This window comes from Leptonychotes weddellii, chromosome 4, assembly GCF_054177405.1.
Source record: "Leptonychotes weddellii isolate Sample4059 chromosome 4, ASM5417740v2, whole genome shotgun sequence".
In the NCBI taxonomy this organism is placed as follows: Eukaryota; Metazoa; Chordata; class Mammalia; order Carnivora; family Phocidae; genus Leptonychotes; species Leptonychotes weddellii.
The window spans coordinates 163,227,631-163,245,323 of record NC_138372.1 but is presented as its reverse complement, the minus strand read 5'-3'; the positions used below and the strand labels follow the sequence as shown (position 1 = coordinate 163,245,323).

Sequence of the window (17,693 nt, the reverse complement as noted above, 5' to 3'; positions counted from 1 at the left end):
GAGCTGATACAACAGTAAGAGGGACATTTATTGCTTGAAACCCATTGACCAGAAAACAAAGAATGACAAGTAATGAGCTCAGATTTCAACTCAAGAAGCTCACAGAACAACTGATTGTCAAAGAAGCGAGGAGAAAGCAAAAGATGACAAAGGTAAACATGGATGAAATAAGAGCTTTATAGTCATAAAGAAGACTCAGAAAGCAAGACATTGTTTAAATAGTAAGATTGATATGATGAAGAAAAGCAGGAGCAAGAATGACCATGTCAAAGGAAAAGAAAGGCCGATGAGCTGCAGGGCTGCATATAAGGAGAGGACCTCTGCGGGGGAGGGTACCCTTGCCTCCCTCAGTCAGCAGGGCTGGCCCCTCTCCCTCTGTCCCCTCCCTGCTGTCCAAGCTGCCCAGACTCCACCCTGCAGATGGGAACAAGGCCCTCAGATGGCAGAGAAACACCTAGAAAGAACCCATGCCCCCAGAGATCATGAGACACTTTGGGAAATATTATGATAAAGAAAGAAAAAGAGAGAGAGAGAAAGAAACATATTTATTATTTAAGCTCCTTAAGTGTTGGATCTTTGCTAGAGCAGCTGAGCATTTTTGTCCAAAGGGTATAGAAATCAACCTGCCAAAATTTACAGATAATGAAATAACGTCAGAAAATCCAGTGGAGCCAACAGACCAAGTATTGGAAGTGGTAAGAAGGCTCAGCGAATTTGGAGCCGACTTTACTCCCCTATGCCAGTACTGACCAGCTGGAAAGTTCAATAAAAAATATGACATCATTCATAATGCCAACCGAACTAGGACACACAGGTAGGGACTTGCCTACAATGATTTCACAAAATTTTTGTGGAGAGAAGTTCAAAATGCTATGAAAAGACCCAAGGAGACAAAAATCATGTTTGTGGTGATGGTGTCAACCAGATTCACGGATGTGAGATTTCACATCATAAAAACATAGTTACTTTTTTGAAATTAATTGAAAAATTCCATGAAGATACACTCAAATTCACATCAGGACTATTTAAAGACAATCAATAGATATATCTTAATATATAGATGAGAGTATTGGAATCCATGAACAGTTCAGTCAATTTTGATTAAGAGAAACGGAGAAGAAAGTGCTCGAACTATGAGGTTTGTGCAAAAACAGGAGAAAACAGTGCTCAGGCCCCTCCCCTAGTGTTATGGAACTCAGCACGGGCTTTGGTGCCCTATTCCACCCAGGGCTGTGCGAAGCATTAAGGAAATTCTAAGACGAAAAGCTCACGGGCCCTGTCAAGCTTTCAGTCATAACAGAATTGGAGTAAGATGCGCTAGAAAAATACCCAATGTGTAAGACAAGGCAGGATTCCTAAAAAATTGCCAAATAGAAGTCTCTTCACCAACGTGAGAATTGTTCTGTTTTAAGAGATGGAGAGAGGCTTAGAGGGCACCATTTCAGCTGAGCCCTGAAGAAGGGAGTGACTTTCCAGGTGGAGAAGTGGACGTGCCGACCACAGCATGGCAATGGAAAGATGTGGAAGAAGGCATGGCATTTTCTAGGAATGTTGATACTAGTGAGCCTGGAGTGCAGGGTTCCTCCAGGAATGGAGCAGGAAAGGAGACAGGAATATGTAGCTTGAGGCCAATTCACGAGGCCTGGCACTCCCTCAGGGAAATGGTGTAGGAGGGCAATGGAAATCTCTTCTGGGGCCCGTGAATCATACCTCAGACATGACCTCCTCTGTCTCCTCTCAAAACTGGCCAGGTCATCAGAGCCACAGAGTGCATGCTCGCGACATGTCACCCCCTCTTCCTTCTTCAACCCAGGCCCCGGAGGCAGGTGCAAATTCCCCTGACCTGCTTTGGTTTGGAGCTGCCCTCGCTTAGCAAGGCAAGGGGAACCTGGATTTCTTGAGTTCCTACAGTGCGCGGGACACTCTACAATCCTAATGTGATGGCAACTTCTTGAGCCCTTGGGAGACAGAATTAATCATACTGATTTTATCCATGAAGATTCCAAGAGTGAAGGGTTTTGCCCAAGGCTGGGATTTTAAGGCAGGCTTGCCTGACCGTAGGCCTGAGCTCTTTCTCTTAGGCCTTAAGGCCCTGGGAGGGTCCCAGGCTTCTCTGGAGAAACAACCTCATAGGGTGGGGAAAACACGGGATATGGCTTTAGGTTCTAGCCCCTAATGCGGCTCCTTCTGTGCTATGTGTTCTTTAGCAAGTCACTAGACCTCTCTGAGCCTCAGACTTCCTATCTCCAGATTGCAAATAATATGAAGATCCTGTGCCAATCAGTGTGAGCAATCTATGAGATAATGTATCGGAAGTGCCTTGTGGCCCCAAATAATCTAAATAAAGTTATTAATTATCACAGGAGCCTGTCGTGCCTGGTGTCTCAACAGCCCTGGCTTCTAGATTTGCCGAAAGACAACATCTTATCCAAGAATATATCACCAACTCACATCCATTCCCCCAAACATCTGTTGGTAAAGAACACGTTTAAGAACCGCTAATGTATTGAAGTATTTTCGTTCTCTCGATTCCAAATACCAAATAATTTCACATGTGTCCCAAAGACTGCTGGAAGCAGTTGTAAAAGCTGCTTCTAAATGACTGAAACAGATGGAGAGTTCATTTTTAAATGCACTACCATTTGCTAAAACAGATTAGTTTCTGAAATTCCCCAAACACCTCAAGTCTCCAGAATTTTCAAAAAGAGAATTCTGCCTTCTGGGCTGACTGGAAGTCATTTTTGGTGTCTTCCAGGTCCCACTGAGTGTCTGGTTTCTGAGAGGCCTCTGGGGAAACCCCCTCAGGAGCATTCAAAGTCGGGAAGTTCTGTTTTCAATACCAGGAATTGAAAGATGCTTGGGTTCAGACCTCCTGCAATGAAGATGGGCCCACTAGAGAGGGAGATATTGAAGAAAATCTGGATCAAAGGACACGAAACACAAGACAGTGGTTGTGGGGAGGGAAGTGGACCAGCCTGGGGGGCCCTGGGCATAGTCCCCCATTCTTCTGCTCATTCACTGCCCGGATATTGACTATGGAGCATCTACTCTAGGACAGCTGTGTTGGGGGCTTCAGGCCCTGTGTGAGAACAAGGCACAGCTGCCCCCTGCTTTCCTGGGGCTCACAGTCTTGTGCGGGAGAGACTGGGAAGCGGGAATAATTCTTTACTGGTGGGAAGTCATGATAAATGATGTGCAGAGAAGTAGAGGCAGCAGAAGCCATATAAAGAGGGTCTGGTCCTGGGCTAAAAAATCTGGAAGGATTCCCTGAAGGACAGATAGAGCAGGCAAAGAGGACGATAGGATAAAGGTGTCCATGTAGAGGGAACTTCCTGCAGGAAGCGAAATAGAGCATGGATGCTTCAAGGAACGTTGGAAGGCTCCTATGGCTGAAAGAGATAGGCAAAGTGGCAGGTAGTACTGCTTTCTGTTGGGAATGGTGACAATGTTGATCTAGCATCATATCTGCCCAGACAATGTCACTCCTATCCTTCTCCTGACAGTCAAAGGTTCGGATCCCAGGAAGGCGGGACAATGCCCGACTGTGGTTATATGACCTTAGAATCATTAGCGGGTCCATGGCATTGGTCTTGATGGTGCTCTATTTTTCCGTAATTTGGCTACTTCAGTGTCTCATCATTGCTTTCTCTGCTTCCAGGATTGTCCCTCTTAAATGCATCCTCCACTTGGCTTTAAGAAGTCTTCCTAAAGGGAAGCAAGTTTCTTACTTGCCTAAAAACCCTTTGAGAGCACACCAATGTTCATTGCAGCACTATTCACAATAAGGCAGAAATAACCCCAGTATCTATCAACAAATGAATGCATGAACAAAATATGGTCTATGCATACAATGGAATATTATTCAGCCTAGAAAGGAAGGAAATTCTGATATAAGCTACAACATGGATGAGGCTTTATGAAGACATTATGCTAAGTGAAATAAGCCAGACACACACACACACACACACACGCACACGCACATTTTGTATGATTCCACTGCTGTGAGGTCCCTAGATTGGGCAAATTCATAGAGACAGAAGGTAGAATAGTGGTTATCAGGGGCTGGGGGAGGCAGGGGGGATGGGGAGTTATTGTTTAATAGGTACAGAGTTTCTGTTTGGGATGATGGAAAGTTCTGGAAATGATTAGTGGTGATGATTGTACCACACTGTGAAGGTACTTAATACCACTGAACCATACACTTAAAAATGTTAAAATGGGAAACCAAACCAAACCAAACATAACTCTTCAAAGGCTCCCATCACTGAGGATGAAAGCCAAGGTGTTTAGTGCAATCCGGCTGCTCCCTGCCTCCCAGTCTCCATCACTGCAGCACATGAAGAATCCGTTCCCCTCCCGCATCATAGGACTGGCAGATCTCAGTGAGAAGACACACTGTCTCTTAGTGCCAGAACTCTGCCCGCAGTGAAATGCCTGCACAGTCTTCAACATCTCGCTCAGACATACCTTCTCCTTGGAAGTATTCCTGGACATTACTACTTCCCTTGTGCTTAGTTGGGGGCTTCTCTCTCAAATGCCCTAAGACCCTCTTTTAAATATTTTCTTTAAGTGTTTGTCCCCCACCCCTCAGCAAACTATAAATTTCCCAAGAACTAGCACATGAATTATTTAGCATGACATTTCCAGCACCTACCATGGCACTTGACACAAACTGGACACTCCATAAAATTAGAATCAATCAATGACAATACCATCAGGGCTTGTGCTGTGATCAACAGGTTATTTCTTCTATAATAGTTATTGTCATGATCAAAATCTTACATCATCATCATCAGTATGATTATATCATCATCATCATCATCACCATCATCATCATCATCATCTAGCAGGAACATCCAGTAGAATCCTGAGTGCTGAGTTCTATTCTTTGCCTTTATTCAACAATCAGTGACTCAGTTGGCCAAACCTTGGGAGCTCCGTGCCTCACCCTGTGGCTGCTGACTCAGCTGCCTGTCACTTCTTGATCAGACACGTGGGCAAGGGTCCCTGCCACCCCTCCCCACCTTAGGCAAAGGAAATAGCAATGACGTAGAAGGGTTCCAAGAGAGGAATGAGTCATCCAATAGTGCTCCATGAAGAAATGCCACCAGAACTGAATTGGAGCCAGGAGATGGAGCATGGGCTATTGTTTAAACCAGACAGCATAAGGGAAGATTTCCCTGAGAAGATCAGGAAAGCAACACTGGAAAGCAGATGAGAGTTCTCTTGTTCTACTTTTCTCCTGTTGTGGCAATAATGTCGGGTGTAGTTAGCATCGTATTGGCTAAACTGTGCCCTCATCGTTAGCTTTCCTTCCACCAGAAAGCTCCTCATCTTACACTCCATTCCCTTGTGTTTGTCTATTGACAAGAGAGGTCTTCGAGAGTTCACACCATTAAACCCTAGTGGGGCAATCTCCCAAAATGGAAACACTTCCCCATCTAGAATTTTCATAACTTTAGAATGATGGACAGTAGTTAGAGGAGCCCCTCAGCATCCTGGAATCACCAGACCATGGAAAGATGGCCACGAGCAAGACACACGCCGGAACAAAGGATAAAGGAAACCAAGCAATCAAAGCCAGCTGGTCTCAAGAGGTAAGTGAGGCCCCTCACCTCACCTCACCAGTGTCCAAAACAAGGGTGAAGGCAGAACAGGTGACTCACCATCAGCATGACCCTCCGGAAGAGCCTGGAGTCAGCAGCCCTGGTGGTTAGAAGGTGGATGCTGGCCACGTCAGCTCCGCCACGGTCTGCTGCCAGAGTCACGCGCCGAGGGTCCCCACCAAACACTCCGATGTGAGTCTGCACCCAGGTCAGAGCCTCCCGCTGGTCCAGCAACCCCCAGTTGCCACTCACCTCGCCAGAACCTGCAGAAAGAGGAAAGACTTTTACCATTTGCGATCTTACAACCTGGAGTTTACCCACCCCAGTGCTGTCTGCAGTGCCTCTGGGGGACCGGGGCTCCTGTCTGTGCAGGTCCGGACAGCGAGAACAGCATGGGCTTCAGAACCAGACCCATCCAGCCTTTGCTGGGTAGGAGACCCTGCCACTGTCATTGCATTTCTCTGGGCTGCAGCTTTCCCACCAGAGGCGAGGGCACTCGCTAGCGCGGCCGCTCCAATCAGAGGCGGTGCGCGTCAGACCACCACCCAGCTTGGCACACAGCGGGGTGCCCCACATGTTGGTCCGCTGCGGTGGCTCTCCACGCCTCTTCCTCCCTGACCAGGACCAGGCATGGCTGAGGCTCTCCATCAGTTCCCACTGCCTCTTCTCCCTTGACCTTCCGTAGCATTCAGCTGAGTTGATCTATTCTTTTTTCATAGAATTAAGTAAATATTTTTCGAAAGCTCAGCACTGTTTTCTTAATGAAGTGATTCAGACACACACACACACACACACACACACACACACACACACACACACTGTACATATAGTACAGCAAAAATATGCCCTCGTTGGCGTTTGGGACACTACGTGCTCATGCCTTCTGGCCATCCTCTGAATCCAGTGGATCCTTCTTGTCCATTTACGCGGCTAACCACCCTGAAATACCCAGCTTGTTCTGGTTCAAGTTGAGACTCACCCACTTTGCCCCAGGAAACTCCAACAGCTCCCATGCCTTCAACCACCACCCACATGCTGCTGACTCGGGAGTGTCAGGGGCACAGAGCGCTCTCCCAGCGCCAGCCCCTCATGTCTCCAGGAGGCTACCTCGCTGAAGGCACTTCAAAAGCATTGAGTCCCAAAGGGAATCGACTCCAAGTCCCCTGAGCATGCAGCCAGCAGCCTTTGCAGGATTTCTTACATTCTCCTTCTAATGCAGCACCACCCCCCCGATCTGCTCCTGCACAGCCTCAGAGTCCTCTCCGACACCTGCTATGCTCTATCTCCGCCTTCTCTTCCCCAGGTGCTCTGGGATCTCTCCCCACTGAGCTCCTTAGTGCTTCTCACTGGCCGCCTGTATCCACACATCTCTCCCTCCAATGAATCCTCCATGCCACATCCTGAGTGGTCTTTTATTTTTTAATTTTTTTAGGGAGGGCTGAGTGGCCCTTTTATTTATCTTTTTATTTTTTATAAGATTTTATTTATTTATTTGAGAGAGAGAGAGAGAGCACGCGCAGGGGGAGGAGCAGAGGGAGAGGGAGAAGCAGACTCGCCGCTGAGCGGGGAGCCTGATGCGGGGCTCGATCCCAGGACCCCGGGATCATGACCTGAGCTGAAGCAGACGCTTAACCGACTGAGTCACCCAGGCGCCCTGCTGAGTGGTCTTTGAAATGCATAATTTTGATCATGTCTCTCTCATATACACACAGCCCAACACACACACACACCCTGCCTTAGCCTATCTAAAATCTCCCATCTCATCCCATTAGGACCTGATCTCAGTTCTCCCAGTATATTCAAAACCCATGGGACCAGGGCGGCTGTCTCTTGGGCCCTATTTCCCTTTGTCCCCTGCCTGTCCTGATGCTGCAGCCTCCTGGCTTCTCATCAGTAGCTCAAACACACGGTCCACCCTCTTCCAGGCCTGTGCTTGGCACATGTGACCTCCTCTGCCCAGAGACCTCCTCCTCGCCCTGGCCTTCCTCCTCTTCCTCCTCCGGCCCAGTGGTCCTTCAAGTTTTAGCTATGGGTTAATTCAGAGGCAGCCCTGAGGTAAGCAAGGTTCCCCTTTCAGGGTATCTGTCACGCTTGGTGTCGCCTTCCTTGCTAGCCCAGGCCCCACCGAAACCAGTGGCACATAGCAGGTCCTTAGTCAATGTCAGGTGAATGAATGACCATAGTTACGATTAATAGGATTCAGTATGCAGTGAGAAACTATCAACGAGACTCCATATTCCCAAACAGAAATATAGGAAAATCTTGCGTCCCGATTCCCCAACCTGGCCTTCACCAAGTTGACGGGAACGCCCGCTCGGAGGACGTAACAGTACAAATTACTCTCCCAGCTGGTGAGACTCTCAGAATTTCTTCAAGTGCATTTTGTGTTCTGGGTTTGGTGAAGACATTAGCACAATCCTCACCATGGACGTTTCTGGATTGCACTTCTGTTCTGCCTGTTAGGATGAATGCGTGGTTTCTGAGGTCTTGGGCAGGGCAGGAAAGCTGGGTGCCACCTGGGTGGGACATGGTCCTGTACGTCCCGGAAGTGACATGCGCAGCCTGCATTTCCAGTGACAATATAGGAGGGTTGGGGGCGACTGTCCCTGCCTCTGACTTCCCATAGATCAGCTTCCCAAGTACAGTACTGATGTTGTGGGGTCTACAGACCCCCAGGAAGTCAGAGGAGAGGGCCCTTCAAGGGCTGCTCTTCAGACAAGTCTGGATGGGGCTTTGCCTGGTGCCAAGCGGGGAACCTGGTTCCATGGCGAGCAAGACAGGCACGGCCCTGGCCCTCACACAGCCTCAGCCGTGTGCACAGGGGCAGCGAACCAGCGGCTTTCGGGGAGTCTGCTCCAACCCCTTCCTTCACTGAGGAGGAACTTGACACTCAAGAGGAAATGTTTGTTTCAGCACGAGAAACAAATATAAGAGAAAGTCAGGACTTAGATCCCAATGCACACTCGGAACTCTCTGTCCCAACACTCAATCCAATTCAACACCTGTTGGAAAATCTATGATGTGCAAGGCATTGTGTTATTTTCATTAAAAAAAAAATCTAAGTGCTCCATTTATGGAACTTTCTGTGCTCAAAAGCACTCCTAACTCCCCCGTTCCTGCGGAGAGTCAAGTCTAAATGTCTTCCTGGCTTTTGCGATCCTCTACGAATGGCCTCGGCCCATCCAAGCAGCCTGGGTTCCCTTCATTTTCCAACACCGGCCCTCGCCCAGCCACCATAGCCATGTTCATCCTGCCATCCTGCTGTGGCCTCCTCGGTGTCCTCCTGGACCCGTCCTGCCACACACGTGAGCTGGGCCGCGCCCCTGGCATGGCACTGGAGAGGGGCTCCCTGCTGGCTGCACGTAGAGTCCAGTAGGGAGACAGATGTGAGCAGGTGTCCACCCCTGTCCACCTACCCCGGCTGCCCCGCTCTGCCTTACCACCTCCACTGGTCAGAACCACCCCAGCCATATCCAACTCTTCCCTCGTTCCCTAACTGGTTCTCGCTTGCTCATGTGGTGTCTTCAACTGTCCCTCTAAAGCTCCTTGGTGCAATTCTGGGCTCACAGTGGGCCCTCACCCGGTCTCGCTGATGGCCGTCGATTAGAGGCAGCAGGTGAGGTGGCCAAGCACACAGGTTACGGAGCCAGACCAGCTGGGCGCAGCCCCAGCCCCACCACCTACTAACACTGTGGGGCCCTGGACAAGTTACCTAGTGCGACTTGATTTTCTCTGTCCGTAAAACGGAAGTAATAACCATTCTTACCTCTTCAGGTTGTTAGGATGACTGAATTGGTTAATAATCGTAAAGGAACCAGAACTGTGCCCGGCATAAAGCACTATAGAAATTGTCTAGTTTTTCTTGACTAAAATGAAACAGATTTAGGTCCCCGCAGTATCTCCCAGATGCTCTTTGTGGAGTGTGCCTTGGCTTTTGTAGCGGACTTATGGAGGGGCAGCCACAGAGACAGGACTGTGTGCCTGTTCTTCTGGCTGGAGGGGAGCAGACCCTCTCGGGAGGCCCCGGGGACGATGAGGTAATGGTCATGGTACCATGCCCGGCCTTCTGTCTGACTCCCTGGCCAAAGCACACCTCCTCCGTCCCCACACCCACAGCGGGCCTGCAGGCTGACCCACCCACTCCTCTGAGCCTGCCCCCGCCCCACCCCAGTGCCCCTGTTCCCCTCAATGCACTGCTTTGCCAAGCGAGGACTGTCACTGTGCCCTGGGCCCCCTGGGGTCTGCCCCCGGCAGGATCCAGGCTGGGGAAATGGCCTCCCCCCCTGGCCCACCTCCAACCCCTTCACTTCCTTTCCAACTGCTCGGTTCGCCGGGAACCAGGGCCTCCTTGAAGTACCGTTGGGTTTGGCCGTCTCTTCTCACAGAGAACACGAGCTCGTCTCGTCGGCCACAGGCCTGGCATGAGCTTCTCTTTTCATCCTCCCCCCACTGCTTTTTGAAAAGTGCCTCTGGAGGGGCGCCTGGGTGGCTCAGTTGGTTAAGTGTCTGCCTTCAGCTCAGGTCATGATCCCAGGGTCCTGGGATTGAGTCCCACATGGGGCTCCTTGCTCAGCAGGGAGTCTGCTTCTCCCTCTCCCTCTGCCTGCCACTCCCCCTGCTTGTGTGCTCTCTCTCTCTCTGTCAAGTAAATAAATAAAATCTTTCAAAAAAAAAAAAGTACCCCTGGAGTCTGGAGCTCTCGGAGGACCACATTCACTGCGGGCTACGACAGTGGATGCCACACACACTGATCACGGGAGAACACGGGCAGGGACCGCATGGCCGGACTCAGTCCATGCCAGGGGCCGTTGCTGCCGCCACTGTCCAGGGGCAGCTCTGGGCCAGCTGCTGGCCACACGCAGGGCTGGGGCATGACCACAACCTAGCCCTGCCTGGAAGGAGCCCCGTCCAGGGAAAGAAAAGGGGCATTAACACTTGTGAGCCAAAAAAAAAACACTTGTGAGCCCCTGCCAGGTGCCGGGCAAGGTCCCAGGTGTCCGCCTTCCACGCGTTACCCTGTCGTCCCCCCTTAGGGCTCAGCGTCATCTGAGAGATGGGCAGCGTGGGAGTGGAGGCAGAGGGAAGGAGCTGCTCGGAGCCCCTCGGACCCACAGCGCCGCCGAGCTGCTCTCAGACCCCGGTCTGGGCGGATGCAAAGCCTGCGTGCCGTGCAGGACCCCGGGCTCCGGCCGGCACTCAAAGTAGCCCGTCTCTTTCCAGACCCGTGTTCGGAACGGCAGCGTCCAAGTATTTAAAGTGGAAAAGGCGAAAGACGAACAGGGGCGGTACAGAGACGCCTTAGGGCAGTGAAACGATTTTACTGTGTGACCCATGATGGTGGACACGTGTCAGACATTTATCGAAACCATAGAGAGTATGACACAAAGAGTGAGCCCTAGTGTAAACTGTGGACTTGAGTCGATACTAACCTATCCGTGTTGCCTCATCGATTCTAACAGAGGTGCCCCACCAATGCACGGTGTCGACAGTGGGGGAAACTGAGGCGGGGGAGCGTCTATGGGAACTCTTTGTACTTTCTGCTCGGTTGTTCTGTAAACTTAAAACCACTCTATGTGGTAAAATCTATTAACTGCTTTTTAAGTGGTAAAGGGGATGGTGTGCTTGCGTCACAAATTTATTGGGGGGTTCCCAGACTCACACACCCGTTCCCTTCCCCTTCCTGAGCATCCGCCGGGGCTGTGGGCCCCCGAGGCCCCTGCATAGCAGCTGCTTCACCGCAGAGCCTTGCGGGGGACGTGCTGTGGCTGTCTGCGATCAGGAAGGCTGTGTTCGCATCCTAGTGCCTCTGTGTCTCAGTTTCTCTACGGATGCATGGCTCCCCTCTGCTGGTGGAGCTGCAGGGAGGCTCAGTTAAGGCAGGCAAAGGCCCAGGAATGCGGGGGAGGCTAGGAAGTCTAGTAAATAAAGCAAAGAAGAACCGTCTGTGGTTCAATGGACGTAAAAGACCCATCCTGCTGTGTACACAGAAGAACAGGGAATCCAAAGGGCATTTCTAAACCTCCAAGGGAGTGAGCCACAGGATATTTCTCCTTGCTGTTTGACCAATAGGATTCAACGCCCCGAGGGCACTCCTAACTGTGGGGCATGGAGCTCCCCGACCCCCAGGCCTCGCTGAGTCATCTGCCAAATGGTCACTCGGTGCTGGCCTCACAGAGCTGCGTGGGAATGAGATGAGGCGATCCAGGAGAAATGTCTGGTAGAGGCTGGCACCCCCGAGTGTAACTTTCCTCCCCTCTCGCTAACAGTTTTGCTTTAAGCACAATGAACAGGCAGCATTCCAGGTCGGGAATGGGAAGGGCTGGGTGTTCTGGAAATTTCCTTCGCCTCCACCAGCAGCAGGAATGAGTTTGCCTTCCCAGAAGCACAAAAATTCTCAGTAAGATTACATGCCATGAAACCATCAGGCATGGGTAACATATGGAAATTCGCTCTCCTCTGGAAAGGCTCAGAGCCAAGGAGTCGGCCATGTCTGTGGAAAGCTCCACTTGACCACGTTCAACAGGACAAGGTTTGAATTTCACCCGCCTCTTCAGAGATGGGAGCTACGGACTTATCAAATCATCAGTCGTGTGTTTGAAAAGAGGAAAGAAAACCCAGGCAGAGTTTTTAGTGCTCTGACAGCTGACCCTGCTCCCTCTGAAGGAAAAATCTGAAATCTGTTGATCATCCACATTTCCCTCATTGGCATCTGGTCATATTTTGCCTTAATTTGGTGCCCACTTTGTGGTTGTTGTGCAGGCCTAGAATCTTCTTCATGGTACTCAAGGGCTCATGCCACAGGGTGCACCCAGCCCTCCAGAGTTTCTGCCCATGCTGGATGCCTACCCACTCATCCACATTCTAGATAACTCCATCATTCTCACCATGCTACGTTCCACCTGCCCATCCTGACTTAGCAAGAAAGGCATTTGGGTCTTAAATGAGATCCTTAGAGAGCAGAGATGAAGTTCAGTGCCTCCCTGGAGGGCCCACTGTATTTTCTAAAGCCCTTTCACATGTAAAACCTCACTAGAGCCTCATGTAACTGTGGATGTTGGGTAAAATTATTCCCATTTTACAGAGGAGAATACTGAGACTCAGAAGTGAAGAGTTTTAGCCAGGGTCACACGGACAATGAATGGCAGAGCTGGCCCTTGGTTCTTCAGATTCCCAGACCTGTGTGTCTACCCCCGGCCACGGCTGTTTGACAAGTGCCCCACCACGGGGAGAGCTGGACATGGAGGAAAAGATGCACATGGAGGACGATGGGGCTGTCCTCCATGGGTGCTAGTGGGGAAGGTGGAGGATGGAACCAGGGTGACAAACAGTTCTATGACTGGATAGGGGACAGGCCAGCGTTCACAAGCATGGCCAGCATTAAAGAGGAAACAGGAAACATCACTGATGCAGCCCTTATGTGGAGTCAAATGGCGTCCCTGTGGGCCCAGGACTATAATCCATTCCTATCGTTCTCTAGAGCAAGTCAACCCCTGTGGTGAATCCTGGCTCTGCTCTTTCCTAACTATTGATGTTAGCAGTGTCTAACCTTCTGGGGCCTCAAAATACACACACACACACACACGATACAACACATAATGTACTTAGAATAGCTTCAGCACCTAGTAAGATCAACCAATGGCAACTATTACTCTCATGTATGGGCGTCAGGATCGCTGGAGGGTCTCATAGTTGTGTGGGACATTCCCGAGTGCTCAGCTGGGCTGGAGGAGAGCTGGGGGGCCATGAAGGGATGGGGCTTTGGGAAGAAGGGGTTGAACACACAGAGTGGCCCTCAGCTCAGGGGATCGGCAATCCCCAGCCATGCCAGCGACTTACCAGAACTCAGAAAGCCGAAGACACCCACTCGGTAGCCAGCAGTGACCACAATGAGGTTGCCAATAGCAGCCAGGAAGGAGCCGTCAATGGCCAGCTGTCCGTCAGTCCCCCTCCCCTCCATGGTGTTGTGGAAGAACACCAGCACAGACGCGTTGGGGGCCTGTGGGGAGTGGAGAAATATGAGGCTATAGGTTGGCCCATTCTCACCCACCAGAGCTTGCTGAGGACACCTTTCCCAAGAAGGTGCCAGATTCTGAGCCTACCCATGACTCTTCCTGTCAACTCCATCACGTAGCACGCTTAGTCCCATGTCACAGGCTGAACTGTGTCCCCCTAAAATTCAGGGGTTGAATCCCTAACTCTATGACCTCAGAATGTTACCATATTTGGAGAGGGTCCTATAAGGAAGTGATTAAGCTAGTGGGCCCTCATCCCATATGACTGGTATCCTCAGAAGAAGGGGAGATTTGGATGGAGACACACACAGAGGGATACCATGTGGACACAGAGGGAGGAGGAGATGACCATCCGTGGGCCACAGAGAGTAGCCTCCAAAGGAACCAACCCCACTGACACCTGGATCTTAGACATCTGGCCTTCAGAATGTTGAAAAAATGCCTTTCTGTTGTTTACGCCTCCTGGTCAGTGGTGCTCTATCAGAGTAGCCCTAGCATGCTAATAAGCCTGGTGTCACAGATAAGGGGAAGCTGGGGGTCATGAAAAGTGGATGCTTTGCTCACATTGCAAAGTGAGCAGGGGGCAGAAAGGGCAGCCCACTGCAGACCTGCAGCCCATCGCTTGGAGCTAAGCAGTCTTCTAACACCCCAGCTCTGCCCCATAGAGAGATGGCTCTAATGACTGAAAGCACTTCCATTTTGCAGGTGTGAACACAGGCTCAGGGTGGTGAAGTGACTTTTTAAAACATGTACAGAGAGGAAGGGGCTGACCCAGAATTCCAACCTCAGCCCCCTCCCAGCACACTCTCCTGGGCTCTTCTGTCCGTGACACTGCATCTTTCAGGTGAGTGACGAGTAGCTCTATATTACCAGGATGGGTTTCAGGCAGCATGGCCAAACTGAAAGGACTCACCAAGGAGGATACAAACAGCCTTCCAGAATAAACTAGGGGCCGGAACTGGGGTGTTGGGGACTACATAGCTCCAAGTGATGGGCTCCAGGTCTGCAGTCACTTCCAGGTGGAATGACCCTCATTCCTTTACGTGTGGTCTCTGTCCCACTCACGGTCATTTCCAATGTCCCCCATTGGTCACCTATCGACTCATTAGTCTCCATGCAGTGTTTTATTTAATTCCTGCATGAACTTTATGAGCCAGGATGCTATTTCTCTCCCACTTTCAGAACCAGTAACTGAAGCACATAGAACATGGTTACCTTCTCTAGACCAGTGAGGCAGTGGTCAGTGGCAGACTCGTTGGGAGCCAGATCTTAATCCAGTATCACAAGGAAGGGGTGACCAGTGCTGGGCAGAGGGGACCCATTGTCTCCCTCACTCTGGTCTCCCTGCTCATAGTAACACAATCTATGAGAGCTTTCACATCTGGGGGGCCTCGTGACAAAGCTCAGTCAGACCAGCCTGCTGAGGTCACACATCTAAAGTGCAGTCGACTCTCGCTGCTAGTAGACCAGGGACCAGGAAGCTGTGGCACGGTCTGGGGTACCATGGCATCTATCAACACCAGGTTGGCATCCCCAGAAACTCACATTTCCTAAAACTCATCAGTGGCTTTTTATTTTGTGCCCTCTGATCCTTCCCCACAAATAGGAAACTCAAACATGGAGTATCAGGCTCATGGCTGCTACTTAGGCAGATCTGGGCTCCAAAACAGGGCATAATCCTGTCTGGGTCACAGCCCCAAACCTCACCCTACAGAACTGCCCCAAACAAGAGTCCACGTGGAAACACCCCCAGGGGTCGCTCCTCGGGTCTTCCAAGGACAGCAGCTGGTTGGTTTTCTCCTTGGCAGATGAACCACAGTCAGGCTCTGTCCTCTCCTCCCTGTGGTTCTCTCACCCTCTCAGAGACCCTACATCGCTGACCCCCCTCCCCCACTGCCTGGCTCACACCTCCCTCCCCGCCACGCCGCTCAGGCAGCACCCCCTGACTGCCACCCAACACCTCCCGTCACTGTGTCCCTTCCTCTGTATTTCTCCTCAGAGTCTCATCAACACCACCGTTGTTCAATACTCACGTGCGTCTCTGTTTCTGCCCTGCCCACTAAAATGTAAATCCTGAGGGCAACAACTCTGTTTTAGGCACCTCTCTGTCCCACCCAGAGCGGTGTCCCCCAACACAGGCCCTTTAGGAACTGAACTGGGACAACCGTGCCCCATTTGCCATGGGGGTGGCCTGAGGATGTGGGCAGGAACAGGTGAGGCCGGGTGGGCACCAGGAGGGCCCTCTGCTTCCTCTTGGCCACACAGGCTTTCAGGAAGCCAAGTACTGCCAAGGACAGTGCTGGGGGCGCAGAACCTGAGCAGGCCACGGAGGGGAGGGGTGGATGATTCTGGCAGCTGTGGGGACAGACGGTGTCTAATGGGGCAGTTTTCAGGGCAGACAATCAAGGGCTTCAGAACTCACCACGTTCTGAGGCACAAACATGTTAAGATACAAGCAGTCTTCGCTGACTCCGGGAGACACGGGCGCCGTGGTGCCTGGCTGCCAGCAGCTGGCCCTGGGGATGCGGACAGCATGACTTCCAGGTAGACAAGCAGCAATACACGCCTCATCTTCCCTCCTTGCCCACCACCATCGGCCAGAACCCACCGCCCCGTCCGAAGCCCCGATGGCTACCAGCTCTGCAGCATTTAGGCAGCTTCGGGACATGGGAAAAGGGAGTGACAAGCACAGGGAGGAAACGGCAGGATGCCCACCACTCTCTCTGCCGTGGGTTGCGGAGGAACACCTCAAGGGACAAGCTGCCAACTCGCAAAGGATGCCCAAGATAGAGATGGGGGACGTGGGTGTTGCTCGCGACCTTGGCCCTCCCTTGCTGCAAGTGTGCAGACCTGTGGCCGGATGTGGAGCCTGAGCTGCTTTCTGCATCAGGACAGGGTCCAAGCGTGCCAGGCTCAGCAACCCCGGGGCACGAGAGCGGAGACCTTGTCTGGAATACGCGCAACGGCGCCTGATGGGACCCGCCCCACAGGTGATTTCACGCATCCCCCAACGTCCTTTGTGCTGGACTCTGAGAAGGCCAGCCTCCCCTGTCACGTGGCTCCATGCTGACGTGGGGAAGCACTCAGATTAGTGCACGTTTATTCCTTTTGTGTCTCCATGGTGGAGACTTAGCACCGTGGCTGTCCACACCTTGCCGCCATGGCCCAAGTTCAAGCCCTCAATGTCCTTGCCTGGAGCATTCAAGAGTTCCCAGCCCTTCACTCTTTCTGGCCCTGGCCTGGGGACCTCCCCACCAGCCAGGCATGGGTGACAAGGGACAGCACAGGTGTAGCGGCCTCAGGACAGGGCTACAGGGGTCTGTGGGAAGGTGGGGAGCGGAGACAGGAGAACGGTGCTCTTTTCATGGGTGCTCTGAACACAAGTTGGTGAGAAAAACGACAACATCTCCAACGTGTCAACTGGTTAAAGTGCTGTATGTATGGGAGGGGACAGGTGAGACTGAACATGGTTGATGAGGGAGGAAGAGAGGATTGAATTTTTTTTTCCCTTTTTTAAAACTCTTTTTCATATTGTTCCTACTGGGGAAAAAGTCCTTTTAAAATAATGTCTTTCATGGGCGCCTGTGTGGCTCAGTCGTTAAGCGTCTGCCTTCGGCTCAGGTCATGATCTCAGGGTCCTGGGATGAGCCCAGAATCGGGCTCCCTGCTCAGTGGGGAGCCTGCTTCTCCCTCTCCCTCTGCCCCTCCCCCTGCTCTCTCTCTCAAATAAATAAATAAAATCTTTTTAAAATAAATAAATAAAATGTTTTTCAGGAGCTCATGTGCTTCTCCCTCCCTGGAGTGGATTTCTCAGCCCCACTGAACTCAGTTGCGGCCAGGAGGCTGCTTTCCAGCTACCGCCAAACTGACGCAGGTCACCGATGCACCCCAGCCCCCTGCAGCCCTGGCCCATGGAAATCTCCCATGAAGACCCTTCCAAAGCCTCTCTTTCCTGGATGCAAAGTCAAGGAATGTTCATGCTGAGGAAGGCAGAGCCTCCATAGCCTGGGTCCCTGAATCACTGCAGGGAGCAGAACATGCCGGCCCCTCCATCACCACATGCACTTTGCAGGAG

The 17,693-nt window shown here is 51.4% G+C and overlaps 1 protein-coding gene across 1 annotated transcript in view; it reads right to left on the bottom strand.

The window, feature by feature from the left end:
• Nucleotides 1-17,693, bottom strand: part of TG (thyroglobulin) — a 250,852-nt gene that overhangs the window by 91,683 nt on the left and 141,476 nt on the right. Inside the window, exons 41-43 of the mRNA XM_081817144.1 lie at nucleotides 16,041-16,134; nucleotides 13,443-13,602; nucleotides 5,667-5,869 (exon numbers count right to left, since the gene is read on the bottom strand). Coding sequence (XP_081673270.1) covers nucleotides 5,667-5,869; nucleotides 13,443-13,602; nucleotides 16,041-16,134 — 457 coding nt within the window. The remainder of the gene's footprint in view (nucleotides 1-5,666; nucleotides 5,870-13,442; nucleotides 13,603-16,040; nucleotides 16,135-17,693) is intronic.